This window comes from Thalassophryne amazonica, chromosome 7, assembly GCF_902500255.1.
Source record: "Thalassophryne amazonica chromosome 7, fThaAma1.1, whole genome shotgun sequence".
Classification (NCBI taxonomy): Eukaryota; Metazoa; Chordata; class Actinopteri; order Batrachoidiformes; family Batrachoididae; genus Thalassophryne; species Thalassophryne amazonica.
In genome coordinates, this window is record NC_047109.1 from 12620663 (window position 1) to 12644840 (window position 24178).

Sequence of the window (24178 nt, forward strand, 5' to 3'; positions counted from 1 at the left end):
CTGCTCGGTGTGAGGGCTCAGCACGCCCCTCACACATGGCGAGACACAGCTCCGTTCCTGCCACACTGATGGTCTCTGAAAGAAGATCTTCTTAGCAGAAGTCCACTCCATTTTGCTGACTCGCAGAGAGTTTCGCTTCACAGACAAAAAAAAAAAAAAAGTGACTGTGAGGCTTGCATGTTCAACCTCCAGCTGAAATGCATCTGTTGAATTGCAGAGAAAGAGGGATAAAAAAAAAAAAAAGAAAAAAAAAAAAAAAAACTCAGCCACATGGGGTGTGCAGCCAGTACATTCTGAGTGCCGGTCCCAAGCCCAGATAAATGAGGAGGGTTGCATCAGGAAGGGCATCCGGCGTAAAACAAGCCAACCCAACTATGCAGACTCAGAATCGAATTCCCATACCGGATCGGTCGCGGCCCGGGTTAACAACATCCGCCACCGGTGCTATTGCCCAACAGGGTGCCGGTGGAAATTGGGCTACTGCTGGGCGAAGAAGAGGAGGAAAACGTTGCCACGAACAGCGGGAGAAGAAGAAAACTAGAAGGGTGGAAATGAGAGTGGGGACTTTGAATGTTGGTAGTATGACTGGTAAAGGGAGAGAGCTGGCTGATATGATGGAGAGGAGAAAGGTAGACATATTGTGTGTGCAAGAGACCAAGTGGAAGGGAAGTAAGAGCAGGAGCATCGGCGGTGGGTACAAGTTGTTGTACCATGGTGAGGACAGGAAGAGAAATGGTGTTGGGGTCATTTTAAAGGAAGAGTATGTTAAAAGTGTGTTGGAGATTAAGCGAGTGTCTGACAGGGTGATGAGTGTGAAGTTGGAAATTGAAGGGGTGATGATGAATATCATCGGTGCATATGCCCCACAGGTAGGTTGTGAGATGAAGGAGAAAGAAGATTTCTGGAGTGTGTTAGATGAGGTGGTGGAGAGTGTGCCCAAGCATGAAAGAGTGGTGATAGGAGCAGACTTCAATGGGCATGTTGGTGAAGGGAACAGAGGTGATGAGGAAGTAATGGGTAGATATGGTATCAAGGATAGGAATGGGGAAGGACAGATGGTAGTTGATTTTGCAAAAAGGATGGAAATGGCTGTGGTGAATACCTACTTTAAGAAAAGCGAGGAGCACAGGGTAACATATAAGAGTGGAAGAAGGTGCACACAGGTGGACTACATTCTTTATAGGAGATGCAAGCTAAAAGAAATCACAGACTGTAAGGTGGTAGCAGGAGAGAGTGTCACTAGACAGCATAGGATGGTTGTTTGTAGGATAACTTTAGAGGTAAAGAAGAAGAAGAGAGTGAGAGCTCAACAAAGGATCAGATGGTGGAAGCTGAAGGAGGAAGACTGTTGTGTGAAATTTAGCAAGCAGGTGAGAGAAGCACTAGTTGGAGGGGAAGCAGTTTTGGACAACTGGAAAAGTACTGCAGATGTGGTGAGGGAGACAGCTAGGGCAGTACTGGGTATGACATCTGGACAGTGGAAGGAAGACAAGGAGACTTGGTGGTGGAATGAAGAGGTCCAGGAAAGCATAAGGAGAAAGAGGTTGGCGAAAAAGTTTTGGGATAGTTGGAGAGATAAAGAAAGTAGACAGGAGTACAAGGAGATGCGGCGTAAGGCGAGAAGTGGCAAAAGCAAAGGAAAAGGCATATTGAGGAAAACGCTGCCACGAACAGCGGGAGAAGAAGAAAACTAGAAGGGTGGAAATGAGAGTGGGGACTTTGAATGTTGGTAGTATGACTGGTAAAGGGAGAGAGCTGGCTGATACGATGGAGAGGAGAAAGGTAGACAAAAGCAAAAGGAAAAGGCATATTGTGAGCTGTACAAGAAGTTGAATAGTAAGGAAGGAGAAAAGGACTTGTACTGATTGGCCAGACAAAGGGACAGAGCTGGAAAGGATGTGCAGCAGGTTAGGGTGGTAAAAGATGCACATGGTAATGTGCTGACAAGTGCGGAGTGTGTGCTGAGAAGGTGGAGGGAATATTTCGAAGAGTTGATGAATAAAGAAAATGAGCGAGAGAAAAGGCTGGATGATGTGGTGAGAGTAAATCAGGAAGTAAAAGAGATTAGCAAGGAAGAAGTGAGGGCTGCTATGAAGAGGATGAAGAGTGGAAAGGCAGTTGGTCCAGATGACATTCCAATGGAGGCATGGAAATGTCTAGGAGAGATGGCAGTAGAGTTTCTAACCAGATTGTTTAATAAAATCTTGGAAAGTGAGAGGATGCCTGAGGAGTGGAGACGAAGTGTGCTGGTTCCTATTTTCAAGAACAAGGGTGATGTGCAGAGCTGCAGTAACTACAGAGGCATAAAGCTGATCAGCCACAGCATGAAGTTATGGGAAAGAGTAGTAGAAGCTAGGCTTAGAAAACAGGTGAAGATCTGTGGGCAGCAATATGGTTTCATGCCGAGAAAAAGCACTACAGATGCAATGTTTGCTCTGAGAATACTGTTGGAAAAGTACAGAGAAAAGAGAAAGAGTTACATTGTGTGTTTGTGGACTTAGAAAAAGCTTATGATAGGGTGCCAAGAGAAGAGTTGTGGCATTGTATGAGGAAGTCTGGAATGACAGAGAAGTATGTTAGGGTAGTGCAGGACATGTACAAGAATAGTGTGACAGCGGTGAGATGCACAGTCGGAATGACAGACTCATTCAAGGTGGAGGTGGGATTACACCAAGGATCAGCTCTGAGTCCTTTCTTGTTTGCAGTGGTGATGGACAAGTTGACAGATGAGATCAGACAGGAGTCCCCATGGACTATGATGTTTGCAGATGACATTGTGATCTGTAGTGAGAGTAGAGAGCAAGTTGAGTCTAGTCTGGAGAAGTGGAGATATGCTTTGGAGAGAGGGGAATGAAAGTCAGTAGAAACAAGACTGAGTACATGTGTGTGAATGAGAGGGAGCCCAGTGGAATAGTGCAGTTACAAGGAGTAGAAGTGGTGAAAGTAGATGAGTTTAAATATTTGGGGTCAACTGTTCAAAGTAATGGAGAGTGTGGTAGAGAGGTGAAGAAGAGTGCAGGCAGGGTGGAGTGGGTGGAGAAAGGTGGCAGGAGTGATTTGTGACCGAAGAATATCAGCAAGAGTGAAGGGGAAAGTTTACAAAACAGTAGTGAGACCAGCTATGTTGTATGGTTTAGAGACAGTGGCACTAACAAAAAGACAGGAGGCAGAGCTGCAGGTGGCAGAGCTGAAGATGTTGAGATTCTCTTTGGGAGTGACAAGAATGGACAAGATTAGGAATGAACATATCAGAAGGACAGCTCAGGTGGGATGGTTTGGAGACAAAGTCAGAGAGGCGAGATTGAGATGGTTTGGACATGTGCAGAGGAGGGACCCAGGGTATATAGGGAGAAGGATGCTGAGGATGGAGCCACCAGGCAGGAGGAGAAGAGGGAGACCAAAGAGGAGGTTCATGGATGTGCTGAGAGAGGACATGCAGGTGGTTGGTGTGACAGAGGAAGATACAGAGGACAGGGTGAGATGGAAACAATTGATCTGCTGTGGTGACCCCTAACGGGAACAGCCGAAAGACAAAGAAGAAGGGATAAAAAAATAAAAAAAATCATGTAAGGACCCAGTCCACCAACCTTTAAAAAAAAACAATAAAAAAAAAACAACTTAAAAATGGTTAAATTTTACATGTTTGGGGTGGGGGGACAGAAAGCCACATCCCATCGCCATTTCAGCAACATGTCAAGACTTCAGTCCCAACCATGGTCGGGCAGATAGATAAGTAGTCTATTTGCCCAACTATCTGTCAGCCTGACTGAGGATTACACCGACTGCCTGCGTTTATGGTCCGGTATCAGGGGAGTGCTGAACTCCTGACATCGGGAAAGATCCAAAATTTGTAAAGATGTGGAAAAATAAATCACCCAGGAAAACAAAGGGATACACTAAATTTGACAATCTGCGTGATGGCGCAGTGACATTGTGCCATTGCTTAGGGAGAGCCCTGGACTGTTGATGTCATTTAAAAACGCAAAAGTACTTTTTATCCGATTACTTGATTAACCGCCAGAATAACCGATACAACACTCTTTTACTAAAATAATCGATAGCTGCTGCCCAAGATGAAATGTTGATATTTTAAAAAATGCTGAACAATAAAAGTTGATAAATGCATGTAAAGGATAAACAGCTGGCCGAAGCCTGGGCTCCATTTCAGCCCTCAGCCACGACCATATTGTTGCTGCGTCATCACAAGAACGGGACTTGCCGATTCAAGCCCAAATCAATTGTAATCACAGTGGAGGTTGAGCTGTTTTTGGACGATTTTTTTTTCTAGTGTGGAGCTTTTTAAGTCCAGTCTGAATGTGTTTCTGAAGAAGCTGTGGGGACACAGCCTTATGGTTCTGAGCCTTATTTAGATCACAATGAGGGAGAATAAACCTTGGAGAAAAACCTTCAGTCTGACAACAGTGACGATACTGGCAGAGTTCAGAACACAGAATGGTGATTAAATAAATAAATAAATAATGCAGGCAATTTCGGCATGCAGGTGAAGATGAGAAACTTTTTTTTGCCATCTCTTTGGTCGTAATCAATGGATTAAAAAAAAGTTTGTTTTACCATCTGTGACATCAGAAAAAAAGTGGTGTGGATTTTTTATTCACGTTTTTTTTTTCTTCTTAGAAACAGGTACATACATTTCAAATTCGAAAAATGACAGACTGAAAATATCAGCTATTTTTAAAATAAATATTGTTTCCTTCTTGAATACAGTTAGTGTACTGTACGTTAGTAGCTAACACATTATTAAATATTAAAACTATTAACACAAGGAGTAAATAATATAGTCTTACCTGTTTCAGTGAGATCATTTTCAGTCTGATGAAAACATATCCACATTTGGAAAACGACATCTGAAAATAATTTAATTCCTTGTCCTGGCTAAAGAAAAGTCCATTTGTCACACCAGCAGTTTGGTGCCAGGTGACAACACCGGCACAGGTGTAATCCGTTGATTGAGTCTGCTGGTTCAAGGCTCTGCTGTAATGATCTGGGACCGACATGGTCAGCTACAGGTGTAATCCGTTAATTGCGGCTGACTGATCGAGTCTCGACTGAATGGATCCGTCTCTTGTCCCACTGCGACCCGCAAGTTAAAAGACTCACAGCCCCTCATATGCTCATAACATCTCAGTCTGCACGTGATGAAATTATCTCATGATCCACAAAACAATAAAATGCAAAAAAATTTTGCCTCTGTGTGGATTGGAGAAGCCGCAGACACCGTGCGTGCTTGTTAACATAAGTGTACCACCTGCCAATCAAAAGGATTCTGCTGGCAAGAATTAACCATTCTGAGACCGACCCGAAACACTTGGTGGAAATGGGGCTGTCAGTAGCCTGTAAAAATCCATAAATTAATCAGAGTATTAAGCTAATGGTTCTCGAGCTGATGTCAATTCCTCCTCCTTCTCTAATGTCAGGACTCGCCCAGAGGTTACTGGTTTTTAGTGGCGCACAGTTCAAAATCTGAATATTTATCTCCTTAGTAACTGTGCACCAGGAAAGGATAAATTTCAAACTGTTTAATTTTAGTCTTAAATACTCAAAAATTATTACATATTGTGTCACCTTCACTTTAAACTGTTACAGTTTATTGTAACAAAAACTAGGGCTTTATTCGCCAAGTTGTTTGCACTTTGTTTTTTCTGGTGGTTGTTCTGGTTTTGTTTGTCGTGTCTACTATGGTGTGCTGGCCCCCTTTCTTGGCCAGGTCAAATAAATGGTAAATGGACCGCATTTATACAGCGCTTTTCTGTCTGCATCAGACTCTCAAAGCGCTTTACACATCAATGCTTCACATTCACCCGGATGTGAGGCTGCTGCCACGCAAGGCACCTACTACACACCGGGAGCACCCTTGTGAAAGAGGTCTTGATCTCAATAGGTCTTTTATCTTAAAGGTTTAATAAATTTATGTGAAAAGTGCTACCTGACAGGTAAGGTTTCATCACATGTACCATCCATCAGAATTAGATGTGCATATTTGGAGAAAAAGCAAAGTGCAAACTATGTTTATAAAACTAACTGAGTGTGCTGTCAATTTTTGCTGCATATGCATTATGATACTTTCTTTCTGTTAATTATTCTTTCACTGACACCCAAAAAACAAAGGCCAACTTGGTCACCATATTAAACATGGATATACTGGAAACATGGGGATATCTTATACCAGTGTTTCAATAACACCACACACAGGTAGAGAACCCTAATGAAAATGCCATTCTGGTTGGTGTTCCATTCTTACTTCTTTGGCCAGGTTGCAGGCCTGCGGTGGGTCCTCCTTAATCTCATAGTAGAAAACCGAGTAATTGAGGGCGAGTCCAAGACGGATGGGGTGTGTGCACGGCATCTCCTGCTTTGCCACTTCAAAAGCCTTTTGGTATGCCTCTTCTGATTTCTTAATGGATGCTATAAAAAGAAATACAAAAAAAAAAAAGATTAGAACATTTTAAGCTTCCTCAAGGGTGTGTGTGTGTGTAAATACTGAAAATATGGATACGTTTCTTTTAAAAAACAGGGAGGCAAACACCTTACAGTCAACTTTTGAAAGACTATACTAGCCCTTTAATGAGTTCAATGAAAATAATTTGCATACAATCTTTAACCCATTTATGCCCAGATTTTTTTTTATAAACACTGTTGTGAATGTTAGGCTTAGCAGCGATAGCTAACGGAGCTAATCACAACAAACAGTCAGCTGATCAACTTTGGAGACAGCACCAATGACCGCAGGTGAACAAAACGGTGACACGTTTACTGCCTCACCAAAAACGGCTTGATGTTCCTTTGGATCTTTGTCACATTGTCTTTTTTTTTTCCCCTCTCTCTCTCTTTTTTTTTTTTTTTAAATACACCCGCATCATATGTCATCCTACCGACCAGAAAAAATATAATCATATGTCTATGCATCATCCTACTCCAGATTAGTAGTACTACATCTTATACTGTTGAAATGCAACATGCACAGTACTACAGTAACTGTACATGCCTCTATACTAGACAATCATTTGTTCAAATTAAAAGTATCACTAAGAGTGTTTCATCATTTAATTCCTGTCATTCCTTAATTTTCAATAATTAACATTTTGTTAATGCAGAATTAGATTTTCATACTCAAAAACATGTTTCAATTTACAGAACATCAAAATAGCATTATTCCTTGAAAATCTAGCTCTTCAAAGACTACGTCAAATGGCAGCCATGTTGAAAAATTGCGGCCATTTTGTTTTTCGATGCGGGTAACATACTTTTATGAGAGAATAGGTCCTGGAGCATATGTGTGCCAAATCTGGTGGTTGTACCACCAAGTGAAAGATTGTTTCAGCAATCTGCTGCACTAGATGTAACATGTACAACCCCTGGCAAAAATTATGGAATCAACGGCCTCAGAGGATGTTCATTCAGTTGTTTAATTTTGTAGAAAAAAAAGCAGATTACAGACATGACACAAAACTAAAGTCATTTCAAATGGCAACTTTCTGGCTTTAAGAAACACTATAAGAAATCAAGAAAAAAAGATTGTGGCAGTCAGTAACGGTTACTTTTTTAGACCAAGCAGAGGAAAAAAATATGGAATCACTCAATTCTGAGGAAAAAATTGTGGAATCACCCTGTAAACTTTCATCCCCCAAATTAACACCTGCATCAAATCAGATCTGCTCATTGACATTGACCCTATGCCATGACATTGACCCTATGTGTCTTTTTGCAAGGAATGTTTTTGCAGTTTTTGCTCTATGGCAAGATGCATTATCATCTTGAAAAATGATATCATCCCCAAACATCCTTTCAATTGTCCAAAATATCAACATAAACTTTTGCATTTATTGATGATGTAATGACAGCCATCTCCCCAGTGCCTTTACCTGACATGCAGCCCCATATCATCAATGACTGTGGAATTTACATGTTCTCTTCAGGCAGTCTTTATAAATCTCATTGGAAAGGCACCAAACAAAAGTTCCAGCATCATCACCTTGCCCAATGCAGATTCAAGATTCATCACTGAATATGACTTTCATCCAGTCATCCACAGTCCACAATTGCTTTTCCTTAGCCCATTGTAACCTTGTTTTTTTTTTCTGTTTAGGTGTTAATGATGCCTTTCGTTTAGCTTTTCTGTATGTAAATCCCATTTCCTTTAGGCGGTTTCTTACAGTTCGGTCACAGAAGGTGACTCCAGTTTCCTCCAGTTTCCTCCCATTGGTTCCTCATTTGTTTTGTTGTACATTTTTCGATTTTTGAGACATATTGCTTTAAGTTTTCTGTCTTGACACTTTGTCTTCCTTGGTCTACCAGTATGTTTGCCTTTAACAACCTTTCCATGTTGTTTGTATTTGGTCCAGAGTTTAGACACAGCTGACTGTGAACAACCAACATCTTTTGCAACACTGCGTGATGATTTACTCTCTTTTAAGAGTTTGATAATCCTCTCCTTTGTTTCAACTGACATCTCTCGTGTTGGAGCCATGATTCATGTCAGTCCACTTGGTGCAACAGCTCTCCAAGGTGTGTTCACTCCTTTTTAGATGCAGACTAACGAGCAGATCTGATATGATGCAGGTGTTAGTTTTGGGGATGAAAATTTACAGGGTGATTCCATAATGTTTTCCTCAGAATTGAGTGATTCCATATTTTTTCCTCTGCTTGGTCTAAAAAAAGTAACCGTTACTGACTGCCACAATCTTTTTTTCTTGATTTCTTATAGTGTTTCTTAAAGCCAGAAAGTTGCCATTTGAAATGACTTTAGTTTTGTGTCATGTCTGTGATCTGCTTTTTTTCTACAAAATTAAACAACTGAATGAACATCCTCCGAGGCCGGTGATTCCATAATTTTTGCCAGGGCTTGTACCTGATGCTTAGGGTTGGGTATCGTGAACCAATTCTTTTCGGGTATCATTAAGAAATGATTTGATCTCCCGACATCAATAGCCTTTTTGCTTAAGGATTCCCTTATCACTCCTTCAGAGCGGCCGTTGTTTTTGAGGGTGTTTATCGGGAAAATGATCATTTCTCTACATTGATTGCAGACCCTGCAGCGGGTCTGTAATCAACTGCTTCTGCAGCGCGACTCCACTTTGAAGCGTGACCCAAAGACGCAATGCTTCGATCCGCTCCCTCATCAAATAATTTGCATACAATCTTTAACCCATTTATGCCCAGATTTTTTTTTATAAATGGAAAAAGTTGCATTAATACCTTTGAGATTTTTTTGTGAACAGAAAATGACTGATACACTCCGGCAATAACTGTTGCCAGTGGGACAAAATGGGTTAATAATCTTTTGGCTGCTCTCGTTAGGGGTCGCCACAGCAGATCAATCGTTTCCATCTCACCCTGTCCTCTGTATCTTCCTCTGTCACACCAACCACCTGCATGTCCTCCAGCACATCCATAAACCTCCACTTTGGCCTCCCTCTTCTCCTCCTGCCTGGTGGCTCAATCATAAGCATTCTTCTCCCTATATACCCTGGCTGCCTCCTCTGCACATGTCCAAATCATCTCAATCTCACCTCTCTGAGTTTGTCTCCAGTCTGTCCCACCTGAGCCGTCCCTCTGATATGTTCATTCCTAATCCTGTCCATTCCCAACATCTTCAGCTCTGCCACCTCTAGCTCTGCTTCCTGTCTTTGTTAGTGCCACTGTCTCCAAGCTGTACAACATAGCTGGTCTCACTACTGTCTTGTAAACTTTCCCCTTTTCGCTTACTCCTATTCTTGGGTCACAAATTACTCCTGCCACCTTTCTCCACCCTGCCTGCACTCTCTTTTTCACATCTTTATCACACTCTCCACAACTTTGGACCGTTGATCCCAAGTATATAAACTCATCTATTTTCACCACTTCTACTCCTTGTAAATGCTCTATTCCACGGGGCTCCCTCTCATTCACACACATGAACCCAGTCTTGCTCCTGACTTTCATTCCCCTGCTCTCCAGAGCATATCTCAACCTCTCATAGTCCATGGAGACTCCTGTCTGATCTCAGTTAAGCTGTCCATCACCACTGCGAGCAAGAAAGGACTCGGAGTTGATTCTTGGTGTAATCTCACCTCCACCCTGAATGAGCCTGCCATTCCTACTGCGCATCTCACTGCTGTCACACTATTCTGAACATGTCCTGCAGTACCCTCACATACTTCATACAATACCACAACTCTTCTCTTTACACCCTGTCATCAGGTTTCTTTAAATCCACAAAAACACAACGTAACTCCTTCTGACATTCTATACTTCATCAGTATTCTCAGAGCAAACATTGCATCCGTAGTGCTCTTTCTCTGCATGAAAACATATTGCTGCTCACAGATCTTCACGTTTTGTAAGCCTAGCTTCTATTAGTCTTGTCCATAACTTCATGCTGTGGCTGATCAGCTTAATGCCTCTGTAGTTACTGCAGCTCTGCACATCACCCTTGTTCTTAAAAATAGGAACCAGCACTCTTCATCTCCACTCCTCAGGCATCCTCTCACTTTCCAAGATTTTATTAAAACAATCTGGTTAGAAACTCTGCTGCCACCTCTCCAAGACTTCCACTCATCATCCTCTTCACAGCTGCCCTCACTTCATCCTTTCTAATCTCTTGCACTTCCTGATTTACTCTCCGTACAACATCTAGCCTTTTCTATCCCATTTTCTTCATTCATAAGCTCCTCAAAATATTTCATCTACCTTCTCAACACACTCCCCTCGCTTGTCAGCACATTACCATCTGCATCTTTTACCACCCTAACCTGCTGCACATCCTTTCCAGCTCTGTCCCTTTGTCTGGCCAATCGGTACAAGTCCTTTTCCCCTTCTTACAATTCAACATCTTGTACAGCTCACAATATTCCCTTTTCTTAGCTTTTGCCACATGCAGCATCTCCTTGAACTCCTCTCTACTTTCTTAATTTCTACGACTACCCCATTTCATTTCTGCCAACCACTTTATCCTTATGTTCTCCTGGACAATCTTTAATAATAATAATCCCAAATTGCTCCCAGTGTGTTGTGAGTAGGTGTGAGGTATCACTGAAGTGACTTAAAGGACATGTCGCACGTTTGTAACGCCCAAGTTAGCAAGACGACATAAAAGTACTTGCGATTCTGAGTGTAGCGGTGCCGTTACTCCGCTACTACAAGTGTGTATGTAAGTAAAACTGAGATCCAACTTTCCTGTGTGTGCAGGTTTCCTCTGTAGCTTACTCAATGAGAGCAGTCAACAAGGTCACTGTTAGAGGCTGACATTTTTCGTGAATCCCACGGATCATGGGATTCCCGTGGGATTACCACGGGATGGGAGCCAACTTTATTATTCATCACGTGATTGGAACGGTACAGGATTAAAAAGTTATTGGGAGCAGACGGGACCGGGAACCAACTAATCAGAAAAAAGAAAAAAGGACCGGTGCTCCCATTCTGCAGTTTTCTTTCAGTAAGCCTACACTGTAACGCAAGTCAAAAGAACTACATGGCCCAGAAGCCAGCAGTGTTTCTGGCCGCTGCTTTCTGCCAGAACTCAAAGAAGAAGAGCAATGGACGGAGCAAACACAGGGAAGAAACCAGTGTGTTCTATTAAGTTCACAGAATTGGCAGGGAAGTCGCAAATATTACTGAACTTCAGGAGAATCAAGTGACGGTGCTAACATGCTGTATGCTGCTTGTAAAACGTGAGGAGAGGTGCCAACCTCAGTCCAGAAAATGAAGATGCACTTTTTTCCCCCCATACATAGCAACATTTAATGTACAACCCCAATTCCAATAAAGTTAGGACATTGTGTAAAATGTAAACAAAAACAGAATACAATGATTTGCAAATCCTCTTTAACCTACATTCAAAAGAATACACCACAAAGACAAGCTATTTAATGTTCAAACTGATAAACTTTATTGTTTTGTACCCTAATTAGTTTCTGGGCATTGTTTTCTTGCAAATAGACAAATATTCAAGTGTGAAGCGTGAAGAGTGGGAAAGTAGACTGATATGGCCATTGTATTTTTTTTTTATTTAATATTTGCATCATAAGTGCCTCCTTATATTACCCCAGATGAACTGTCCCTTTGCCATATCTTTTGAAATAAAACTGCAGAACACAAAGTAATCTAAAAAAAAGAATAGGGAGAAGATCAAATCAAGTTTGGTGTATTACCTAAAAACTAAAAGAAGGGAAAAAAAAAGGAGCGGTACAGGGCGGGGGTCATTCTGAATGGGAGTGGGAGTCATTTTACCAGGAGTGGGATGGGACAGGAATTTTTCTGTGGGAGTGCAATGGGACAGGAGTGAAACTCTACTCCCGTGTCACCCTCTGCTCACTATCTGAGATTAAAAATGAAAAATGCATTGAACATTTATTGCAATATCATAAATAAGTGAAAGAATTAATGTCCAATATGAATTAATAAACATTTGCTTAGATTACCCCAAAACCATCACCAATTTAACAACTAATAAATATAACAAATAAAAAGGCAGAAACCTTGTTCTTAAACATCTTATGACCATCCACACTTTCACTCACGCTTCTTATAAAATCTATCATAAATTGCAATTGCTAACAACACAACTATATTAATAACATTCAGTTCATAACAGTCAATTTTACTCAAATTCCTGTCTTTTCTTGTGTGGGTGCATGAGTTCAAAGTTCATGTGAGCTCTGTGCACACTCTGTAGATGTCTGTACCCTCCAGCCGGAGTCCGACCCGGAAGTGTCTGTGAGAGCTGTGTAAAACGCGTGCCGTTTGTAAGGAGCTCCTTATGTGTGCATATGTTATCACTGTTGTATGTCCCTTTGCTAAAATCAGAACCCTGTACCTTGGTGGTCAGAAGAGATGGGTCACAGAGATGTCCATAGATGGCAAGGCAAAGAGCATCTCTCCGAAGGTACACACAGCTTCTCTGACCGTGGTCAGGGTAACACATGGTCAAGTGTCTCCTCCCCTAAATTAGTTGGAGCAGCACTTTACTTCAGTGACAATGGTTCATTCCAAATTGTCATAACACTCCTCGTCTGGCCTGCCATCAAAACGCCAATATTTTGCCCTCGGGTTCTTGTCAGGTAGAATTCATGTCGGTCTCTTAAGGCGATTCAGTGACACTGTTGTGAATGTTAGGCTTAGCAGCGATAGCTAACAGAGCTAATCACAACAAACAGCTGATCAACTTTGGAGACAGCACCAATGACCGCAGGTGAACAAAACGGTGACACGTTTACTGCCTCACCAAAAAACGGCTTGATGTTCCTTTGGATCTTCGTCACGTCTTTTTTTTTTTTTTTTTTAACATACACCCGCATCATATGTCATCCTACCGACCAGAAAAAGTATAGTCATATGTCTATGCATCATCCTACTCCAGATTAGTAGTACTACATCTTATACTGTTGAAATTCAACATGCACAGTACTACAATAACTGTACATGTCTCTATACTAGACAATGATTTGTTCAAATTAAAAGTATCACAAAGAGTGTTTCATCATTTAATTCCTGTCATTCCTTAATTTTCAATAATTAACATTTTGTTAATGCAGAATTAGATTTTTCATACTCAAAAACATATTTCAATTTACAGAACATCAAAATAGCATTATTCCTTGAAAATCTAGCTCTTCAAAGACTACGTCAAATGGCAGCCATGTTGAAAAATTGCGGCCATTTTGTTTTTCGATGCGGGTAACATACTTTTATGAGAGAATAGGTCCTGGAGCATATGTGTGCCAAATCTGGTGGTTGTACCACCAAGTGAAAGATTGTTTCAGCAATCTGCTGCACTAGATGTAACATGTACCTGATGCTTAGGGTTGGGTATCGTGAACCAATTCTTTTCGGGTATCATTAAGAAATGATCTGATCTCCTGACATCAATAGCCTTTTTGCTTAAGGATTCCCTTATCACTCCTTCAGAGCGGACGTTGTTTTTGAGGGTGTTTGTCGGGAAAATGATCATTTCTCTACGTTGATTGCAGACTTTGCAGCGGGTCTGTAATCAACTGCTTCTGCAGCGCGACTCCACTTTGAAGCGTGACCCAAAGATGCAATGCTTCTTCAGAAGGGGAAAGTCTGCTTCTTAACTCCTCTCAAAGCCATTAAAATGTCAATCATGAGTCACTTTTGTGTGTATTAAAGTCACTAACTGGGACTGTCTTGTTGCAGTCAAGAAACAAGAATCATCCTCCGTTCCGTCAGGAAGGGCATCTGGCATAAAACCTGTGCCAATTCAACATGCAGAGCCGCCTTGGATTTGCTGTGGCAACCCTGAGTGCAAAACAAGGGAGCAGCCAAAGGGACCTACTACTTTCTTACAAAATGTCCTTGAAATGGGTGTTTTAACAAGACAATGACCCCAAACTCACCAGTAAGTGAGTAGAATCTTGGTTCCAGACCAACAAGATTAATATTATGGAGCAGCAGCCCTTGTGGGGTGACATAAAAAACTAAATGCTGTTCCTGAGGCAAAACCAAGAAATGCAGAGGAATTTGGAATGTAGTCCAATGGTCCTGTTCACAAGTGCCAGGAGTTGGTCGACACCATGCAACATACTGTAGATGTGAAACAGTTATCAGGAACAGTGGTTATACAACTAATTAGTTCAGTGACTCGCAAGAAAGATAAATCTCCAACCATTTTTCAGTTTACGAGGTCTGTCCGAAAAGTAACGGACCTTTTTATTTTTTTCAAAAACTATATGGATTTGAATCATGTGCGCTTGCATCAGCCAAGCTTGAACCTTCGTGCGCATGCGTGAGTTTTCACGCCTGTCGGTTGCGTCATTCGCCTCTGGGCAGGCTTTGAGTGAGCACTGGTCCAGCCCCCTCGTCGGATTTTCATTGTCAGGGAAATGGCTGAGCGACTGCCGCTTTGCTCCATGAAAATATTTTCAGAAACTGTGTGAGACAGCCAGGTGGAAACCATTCAGAAAATTCAGATGGCTTTCGGTGAAGATTCTATTGGCGTCACACAGATTAAGGACCATTACAACCGGATTAAAGACGGCCCACATCGGCGGAGGGCGCGCTGCGCTCCGAGCGGCCATCGACAGGCTGAAATAACCAGATCATTTCTAAAGTGAAGGCTGTGTTGATCCGGGACGTCGTGTGACTACCAGAGAAATCGCAGGAAATGTGGACATCAGCACTTTTGCGGCACATTCCACTGTTAAAGGAGATTTTGTAATGAAAGACGTGCAGAGGAATTCGCGCGTCGGGACGGAGCCGCTCATGGCGCACAACAAAAAACACCTCCGTATTGGAAGTCTCACAGGACATGTTGTGGCATGCCCAGCTGTTACACAATTTCTCAGATACTCACTCGACTGAAAAGCCACCGAATGCCGTCTGAATCTTCCGAATGGTTTCCAACACGGAATGTGTCTGACTCAGAGCTATATAAATCCAATCCATTTAATTCAGGCAAAAGGAGCCCCAACTACGTATTGAGTGATGTACATGTTCATACTTTTCAGTTGGCCAACATTTCTAAAAATCATTTTTGTATTGGTCTTAATACTCTAATTTTCTGAGATACTGAATTTGTATTTTCATTAGTTGTCCGTTAATCATCAAAATTAAAATAAATACACATTTGAAATATATCAGTCTGTTTGTAATAGATGACTATAATATACATATAATATACAACTTTTTGAATTACTGAAATAAATCAACTTTTTCATGATATTCTAACTATATGACCAGCACCCGTATGCAGAGTTAAAGTTACTCAGTTCTTTGTGTGGACCGGAGTCACCGCGCGCCACTGTGCATGCACTGGATGCCTTGCTGGTCAACATTTATGTTTAACACCTTCAAGGAAAACAGCATTTACGGTACGTACTGAATTAAAAGTTAAAAAATCTTTCTGCCTAACATCTTTCTATGTAAATATCTCACACTACAACATGGAGACCAGTGGCTTATAAACAATGCGGTCTATTTATGTACATTTTTTTATTTTATTTTTTTAATTGGTGGGTGCAGCTTATATTAAGCCTCTGGGGTCTGAGGGCATTTTTTGGACAGTTTTAACAGCTCTCCCTGCATCCCACAATCAAGTTTGTCTTTTTTTTCAAAACAAAATGTGCTTTCATAATATATATGCTTTTGTTGTGTTTTATAAGTGTAATAAAGGTTTACAATCAGAAATAAGAAAGGAAAAAGTAAAACGGAAAATAATTTTCCACATACATTTATTCAAAACACACAGCAAATTATAATAAACAACTGTTTTGACATTTTATAAAGGTAATTTGAGGTCTTGGGTGAAAGACTGTACAACAAAAAGGTTCAAACAATAAACACAAATGCACATTTTGAACTATATATACAAAATGGTCTATGCGTTTTTTTTTGTCTTCATCTCAAAGCAATTTCTGTCTGCTACACAAAGGTTACATCACAAACTTCTACAGTGTTTTGGAGTGTTCTGTGCTGCTCCTAAAGCAGCTTTCATTCACACTTTGGCCCACTTTGGCTCCTTACAGTCCATATCAATAGAGCGGCGCTCTATTGATATGGGTAAACACTGCTTTACGCCAAGAAAGCAACAGAGTTATCCAGTAACATTCACATGCAAACTAGTGGAGCAATCCTGATAGTTACACATTCTTTGTTTGAGCACGTGAGATTGTCATCAGAGGCTCTCCGTCTGCTTTCACTGATCGCTGTGCGTAATGGCGCAGGGCGCATTGGAGCACCCAGGGGGCTATTCAAACGTGCCAAATAGTAACATATCACTCCTGAAAACAATCTTTGGCTTTTCACGTGAGATAAATCTGCCCTACGATTGGATTTTGGAAAACCATATGATGGTGAACCAATTCCAATTGGACACTCACATTGCGGACGTCATCACACTGCGAAGTTATGGATTTTATTCGAGAAGAAGAAGAAGAAGTCGTGGGGACTTTATGGTTGTCCTACTCGACTACTACTGCTCTGTATGCACCACTCTGCATTTAATCATTAGTGATCGATCTCTGCTCCCCTCCACAGCATGTCTTTTTCCTGGTTCTCTCCCTCAGCCCCAACCAGTCCCAGCAGAAGACTGCCCCTCCCTGAGCCTGGTTCTGCTGGAGGTTTCTTCCTGTTAAAAGGGAGTTTTTCCTTCCCACTGTAGCCAAGTGCTTGCTCACAGGGGGTCGTTTTGACCGTTGGGGTTTTACATAATTATTGTATGGCCTTGCCTTACAATATAAAGCGCCTTGGGGCAACTGTTTGTTGTGATTTGGTGCTATATAAAAAAATTGATTGATTGATTGATCACACAGCTTCTATGAGGAGTACAAAGATGGCCGATGGCTGGCTCGAAAATCCACAGAGTTAACGTTTCAGCAAAAAAAAAAAAAAAAAAAAAAAAAAAAAGTAAGTTTCTATCTCATATCATTAAAAAGTTATTTATAATTCAGTAAAGCTTGGTCTTAGCCGTCATATACGACAGCACTGGCCCCAGAGGGTTAAGGTGCGCTCCTTAGTCCGGAAATTACGTTATGTTTTGTTGTGTTAAAAATGTACATATTGAATGATTGACCTGTAATTTTAACACATTATAAAATGTTATACCCGCAGTGGCATAGTTAGGCAATGCACCAATGTCAGCGTGATGTCAGAGGTACATTAGCAGGCTCACTGCGCTGCTCTCAGGCCACTCAGTACATGGTCTCTCAATCCCCACAAGCAGCGTAGAGCAAACAATTACTTTGTCAGCATCTGAAAGCTTGTATGAGATCAGACGTATGACACCAAGAAAACATAATGCTGCAGCTGTATTTGGTGATCAGAGGACTAGTTTGAGCCAAATTCATTTGAAGCAGTCAACGAAGGAAGTCAATATAACGAGACTCTGATAGGGATGCAGGTGATGTAAATGGGATTCTTAACGATCTAGGACCCCAAGATTTTGGGGAATGAAGGGAAAGAAAGAATTAAAAAAAAAACACTAACCAGACTGATTCCCCGCCCCACATACACACACACACGTGTAAAATAAATATATAAATATTCCATCTGTACGAGCACTCTTAAAAATATCTCCCTTCCCATGAAAAGCAACAGGTGGGTTGAGGTTCAAAGTCAGTACCTCAGACAAACAGTGAATATTAAATGTGAAAAGCCAGTACTTACATGGTTTTGCTTCTTCAAGCAGTCCGTCATCCAGAACTGCACATGTATGTGTTGTTTTCAGGTGCGAGTACATCAAATTCAAAACTTTTGACGCCTTTGGGGAACTTATACCAACCTTGTTCGATTGGAGCCAAAACTGATTGACATTACATACGCCAATTTTATCCCTACGCGGCCACAAACGCAAATAAATATTCATATTATGGTAATTGTGTGAGATATAAAATCGTACAGTGTGTGTTGAAATATTAATGATTATTTTGAAATTGTGATGTTGGTACCTCTGCAGTAATCATAATTTTTAAAAAGCCCAGAGTACTCAGACGATGCAGAAAGGGATTGACAGATCTTACCATTTTCCTTGTCTTTACCCACTTCAGCCAAGTAGCGTAAGTAGTCTCCTTTCATTTTGTAATAGAAGACTATGCTCTCTGGGTTATCTGCATTGACAATCAGATGGTCATCCAAGAGTGCCTGTGGCAGAAAACAAAACACATCTGTTCACAACATGCATAACTTATGAAGTTCATTGAGGTAAATTTTCCTTCCAGCAAATGGGGAATGAAATCTTTCAGATAACCTACTCAAAAAAAGAGGCTTTCAATTAATTTAAAAAGGAAAAATGCACAACAGAACTGCAGTAAATTTACCAATTAATCCAGTGGGCATTCACCTGGTTCGACCTTACTTTGGAGACCGAGCATTCAACACAGTCAAAACTATTCCATGTATTAAGCCTGGGTCCCACCGAATAATGAAGGATGAATAATGAGCCACGCAGCATGTTTTTTTTTTTTTTTTTTTGCTACGAGAGGGTTTCTTCAACTATCGTGGGAGAATAGTGGCTCTGAGTGGCTCTTAGAGGCATTATCTTCAGTTTGGATCAAACCCATGCCTAAACGTGCGCCAACATTGCATTATCATGGCGCTATCACGGCACTACGTGGTTTAGCGTGGCTGATGCGAGCCATTTCAGTCTAATGACAGGTCGGTGGTGGCTCACTAGAGGCTGATACGTGTCACATGCGGGGTAGAGAGGTACATAGAGGCACCTTAGCAGCGGATGCTTCAGGAGATCAAGTGGAGGAATACATCTCCCCTTTTACATTCATGAGGAAGTTGTGGAAATTGTGGAGGAGGAGAAGTTCCTCGGCATCAGTGTCCTAACACCTCAAGCCTGGTCAAAAAGTCTCAGAGATCTGTGGGTGCTCCTCCAGAACATTTTTAAAAAAGCAAGTCAAATGTTGTGTATTCTGGTGAATTTTAATGGGTATGAAGCCCTCTGAAACAAAGAAAACTCACTTCAAACTGTGAAGTAAAAACATTATTCTAAATTAGGATTAATTCTAAATTATTACATATTATTCTAAATTCTAAACTAGGAACACAATTAACAGAGAAAGAACATCAAAGGAACAAAAACTGGAAGGGCAATTCTTTGTCTTCTGTAGTATTTTGATCAGTTCTAGTCCAGTAAATGAACCAAAAGTGTGCTGTATCGCTGGCTGCACAGTCAATAAAATACAAAATTAGGGCCCAAAGCAATTGACAATGTTGTTCTGCTGTGCAAAAAGTAACACTGTCAACCATTTTGAAAACGCATGTGCACCAAGAAACTCGAAACTGGCTTATTCACATTTAATCGGTAAAATGTTCTCACTCGTAAAACAAATGTAGCAAGTTAAACTTTGTTGAAGTCATTTAAAGATATCTGTCGTGACTCATCTTTTTGTGGATAAAAGTCGCTAACCAGGACTCTTGGTGCGATCAAGAAACGAGGCTCGCCCGCCATGTCCCACCAGAGTTTTTATTCGTTCCTCATTAACGTGGCTTTTCTGGGGGGCAGCCAGCTCTCAGACGTGCACTGGATCATTAATATCTGCCACTTCACCAGTTAATCAACTGAAGTTAAAAATAATGTCCTCCGTTATGGGAGACGTGACTCATTCCTTCAAATGCTGCTGGTGTTACCGGTGTCACGTCGGGTAACCGACAAGCTGAAGTTACGGCCCCTTGTGTAAAAAAGGAAAGAAAAAAAAATATATATCCATGTGTGGTTTTTGTGTAACTTCACTGATTAAGCTCATTTCTTCCAAGTGACTCGTTCTCTGCTGCTGCCACCGTCTGGGCGTCGGTCCTCTGGGCCGCAGGTCCGACCAATAAAAACCTCTCTCTCTCTCTCCCCTTCTCCGCTGGACTCACTCCTGCTGCTCTTTCAATTCAGTTCCGAATGTCCATGCCATGGCAATTATAAAACAATGACATCGCGCCGACTTAGTGGATTAGTTTTAATCAGATTCACCATCGCCAAAACACAAACAGTAAAAAGGGTCACCTGCTCTTACTTGGGGAAGGTCTGCCAATGTTCCCATGAAGACGGGGGAGAAGGACCGTGGCTCATGGCAAGCAGAAAACAGAGTTGAGAGGAGTGAAAATTGACACGGTCCCTTCCTCCGTGGTGCCATCCACGCTGACATTGCTGCTACTTTGATTCGCGTAGAGTGGGATGTGGCTTTGACAGTGAGTTTATCATATTTCGGCCCCAAAACACCCATGACACCACGTACGTGCGCGTATGTGTGGTTAAATTTTCCAAATGACAAATCTGTCGCGGTGACGGAGAACTTTAACCCATGGCTTACATTTACTGGAGCTGGAATAAGGTAGTGTCATGGTCCTGCTCTGTCTTGCAGGGGCGGTTTCTCCTGCAGGCAGAGGCGGGGCCCTGTCTAACTGAGGTCACCTGAGGCTCATATTTAAAGCAGGGCTTCAGCCATATTCACTCTCTGCTTGCTCCCACAGGTAACCTCTTTTTGTTCAGTTTGTTAGTTTTGGTTTTCTCACTCAGATTTGCACATACATGTTCACACATCCATGCACTGCATACATCTTACATATTGACATGCCACACCTTATTGCTTTTTATTTTTATTTAAAGTTAATTATTATTTACAATAAAACTCTTGATTGGCCTAAACCTCGTCTCCCCTCATTTGTTTGTCGCAAGCTAGGAGCCGGCTTGTGACAGTAGAATTTCACAGTGAAACTTAGGACTGCTGTGACAAAGCCCTGGACAAAAATTAAATACAGTAGTGTTCAGAATTATAGTAGTGCTATGTGACTAAAAAGATTAATCCAGGTTTGGAGTATATTTCTTATTGTTACATGGGAAACAAGGTACCAGTAGATTCAGTAGATTCTCACAAATCAAACAAGACCAAGCATTCATGATATGCACACTCTTAAGGCTATGAAACTGGGCTACAACCCCTGGCAATAATTATGGACTCACCAGCCTCGGAGGTTGTTCATTCAGATGTTTAATTTTGTAGAAAAAAGGCAGATCACAGACATGACACAAAACTGAAGTCATTTCAAATGGCAACTTTCTGGCTTTAAGAAACACTATAAGAAATCAGGAAAAGTAATTGTGGCAGTCAGTAACGGTTACTTTTTTAGACCAAGCAGAGGGAAAAAATATGGACTCACTCAATTCTGAGGAATAAATTATGGAATCACCCTCTAAATTTTCATCCCCAAAACTAACACCTGCATCAAATCAGATCTGCTCGTTAGTCTGCATCTAAAAAGGAGTGATCACACCTTGGAGAGCTGTTGCACCAAGTGGACTGACATGAATCAGGGCTCCAACAGGAGAGATGTCAATTGAAACGAAGGAGAGGATTATCAAACTCTTAAAAGAGGGTAAATCATCACGCAATGTTGCAAAAGATGTTGGTTGTTCACAGTCAGCTGTGTCTAAACTCTGGACCAAATACAAACATGGGAAGGTTGTTAAAGGCAAACATACTGGTAGACCAAGGAAGACATCAAAGCGTCAAGACAGAAAACTTAAAGCAATATGTCTCAAAAATCGAAAAATGCACAACAAAACAAATGAGGAAAGAATGGGAGGAAACTGGAGTCAACGTCTGTGACCGAACTGTAAGAAACCGCCTAAAGGAAATGGGATTTACATACAGAAAAGCTAAACGAAAGGCATCATTAACACCTAAACAGAAAAAAACAAGGTTACAATGGGCTAAGGAAAAGCAATCGTGGACTGTGGATGACTGGATGAAAGTCATATTCAGTGATGAATCTTGAATCTGCATTGGGCAAGGTGATGATGCTGGAACTTTTGTTTGGTGCCGTTCCAATGAGATTTATAAAGATGACTGCCTGAAGAGAACATGTAAATTTCCACAGTCACTGATGATATGGGGCTGCATGTCAGGTAAAGGCACTGGGGAGATGGCTGTCATTACATCATCAATAAATGCACAAGTTTACGTTGATATTTTGGACACTTTTCTTATCCCATCAATTGAAAGGATGTTTGGGGATGAAGAAATAATTTTTCAAGATAATAATGCATCTTGCCATAGAGCAAAAACTGTGAAAACATTTCTTGCAAAAAGACACATAGGGTCAATGTCATGGCCTGCAAATAGTCCAGATCTTAAAACCTGAAAATCTTTGGAAGTTAAAGAAAATGGTCCATGACAAGGCTCCAACCTGCAAAGCTGATCTGGCAACAGCAATCAGAGAAAGTTGGAGCCAGATTGATGAAGAGTACTGTTTGTCACTCAATAAGTCCATGCCTCAGAGACTGCAAGCTGTTATAAAAGCCAGAGGTGGTGCAACAAAATACTAGTGATGTGTTGAAGCGTACTTTTGTTTTTCATGATTCCATAATTTTTTCCTCAGAATTGAGTGATTCCATTTTTTTCCCTCTGCTTGGTCTAAAAAATTAACCGTTAGTGACTGACAGTTTTTTCCTGATTTCGTGTAGTGTTTCTTAAAGCCAGAAAGATGCCATTTGAAATAACTTTAGTTTTGTGTCATGTCTGTGATCTGCTTTTTTTCTACAAAATTAAACACCTGAATGAACATCCTCCGAGGCCGGTGATTCCATAATTTTTTCCAGGGGTTGTATTAGTAAAAAAACAAAAAACAAAAAGTAGAAAAGAGGGTGTTCACAATAATAGAAGCATCTGCTGTTGACGCTACAAACTCAAAACTATTATGTTCAAACTGCTTTTTTTAGCAATCCTGTGAATCACTAAACTAGTATTTAGTTGTATAACCACAGTTTTCCATGATTTCTTCACATCTGCGAGGCATTAATTTTGTTGGGTTGGAACCAGGATTTTGCTTGTTTACTAGTGTGCTTGGGGTCATTGTCTTGTTGAAACACCCATTTCAAGGGCATGTCCTCTTCAGCATAAGGCAACATGACCTCTTCTCATTAGTCCACAAAATATTCCTCCATTTTTCTTTAGGCCAGTTGATGTGTTCTTTGGCAAATTTTAACCTCTTCTGCACATCTTTTATTTAACAGAGGGACTTTGAGGGGGATTCTTGCAAATAAATTAGCTTCACACAGGCGTCTTCTAACTGTCACAGCACTTACAGGTAACTCCAGACTGTCTTTGATCATCCTGAAGCTGATCAATGTGTGAGCCTTTGCCATTATTCTTCTATCCATTTTGATGGTTGTTTTCTGTTTTCTTCCACGCATCTTTTTTTTGTCCATTTTAAAGCATTGGAGATCATTGTAGATGAACAACCTATAATTTTTTGCACCCACGTATAAGTTTTTCCCTCTCCAATCAACTTTTTCATCAAACTACGCTGTCCTTCTGAACAATGTCTTGAACGTCCCATTTTCCTCAGGCTTTCAAAGAGAAAAGCATGTTCAACAGGTGCTGGCTTCATCCTTAAATAGGGGACACCTGATTCACACCTGTTTGTTCCACAAAACTGACGAACTCACTGACTGAATACCACACTATTATTATTGTGAACACCCCCTTTTCTACTTTTTTTTTTTTTTTTTTTTTTTTTTTTTTTTTACTAATAGCCCAATGTCATAGCCGGTGATTCCATAATTATTGTCAGGGGTTGTAGCCCAGTTTCATAGCCTTAAGAGTGTGCATATCATGAATGCTTGGTCTTGTTCGATTTGTGAGAATCTACTGGTACCTTGTTTCCCATGTAACAATAAGAAATATATTCAAAACCTGGATTAATCTTTTTAGTCACATAGCACTACTAT

General features: G+C 41.0%; 1 protein-coding gene across 1 annotated transcript in view; it reads right to left on the reverse strand.

Moving 5' to 3' along the window:
- Positions 1-24178, reverse strand: part of LOC117513631 (14-3-3 protein beta/alpha-like) — a 74033-nt gene that overhangs the window by 13305 nt on the left and 36550 nt on the right. The window contains exons 4-5 of the mRNA XM_034173858.1: positions 18471-18591; positions 6260-6423 (exon numbers count right to left, since the gene is read on the reverse strand). Of these exons, the coding sequence (XP_034029749.1) occupies positions 6260-6423; positions 18471-18591 (285 nt within the window). The remainder of the gene's footprint in view (positions 1-6259; positions 6424-18470; positions 18592-24178) is intronic.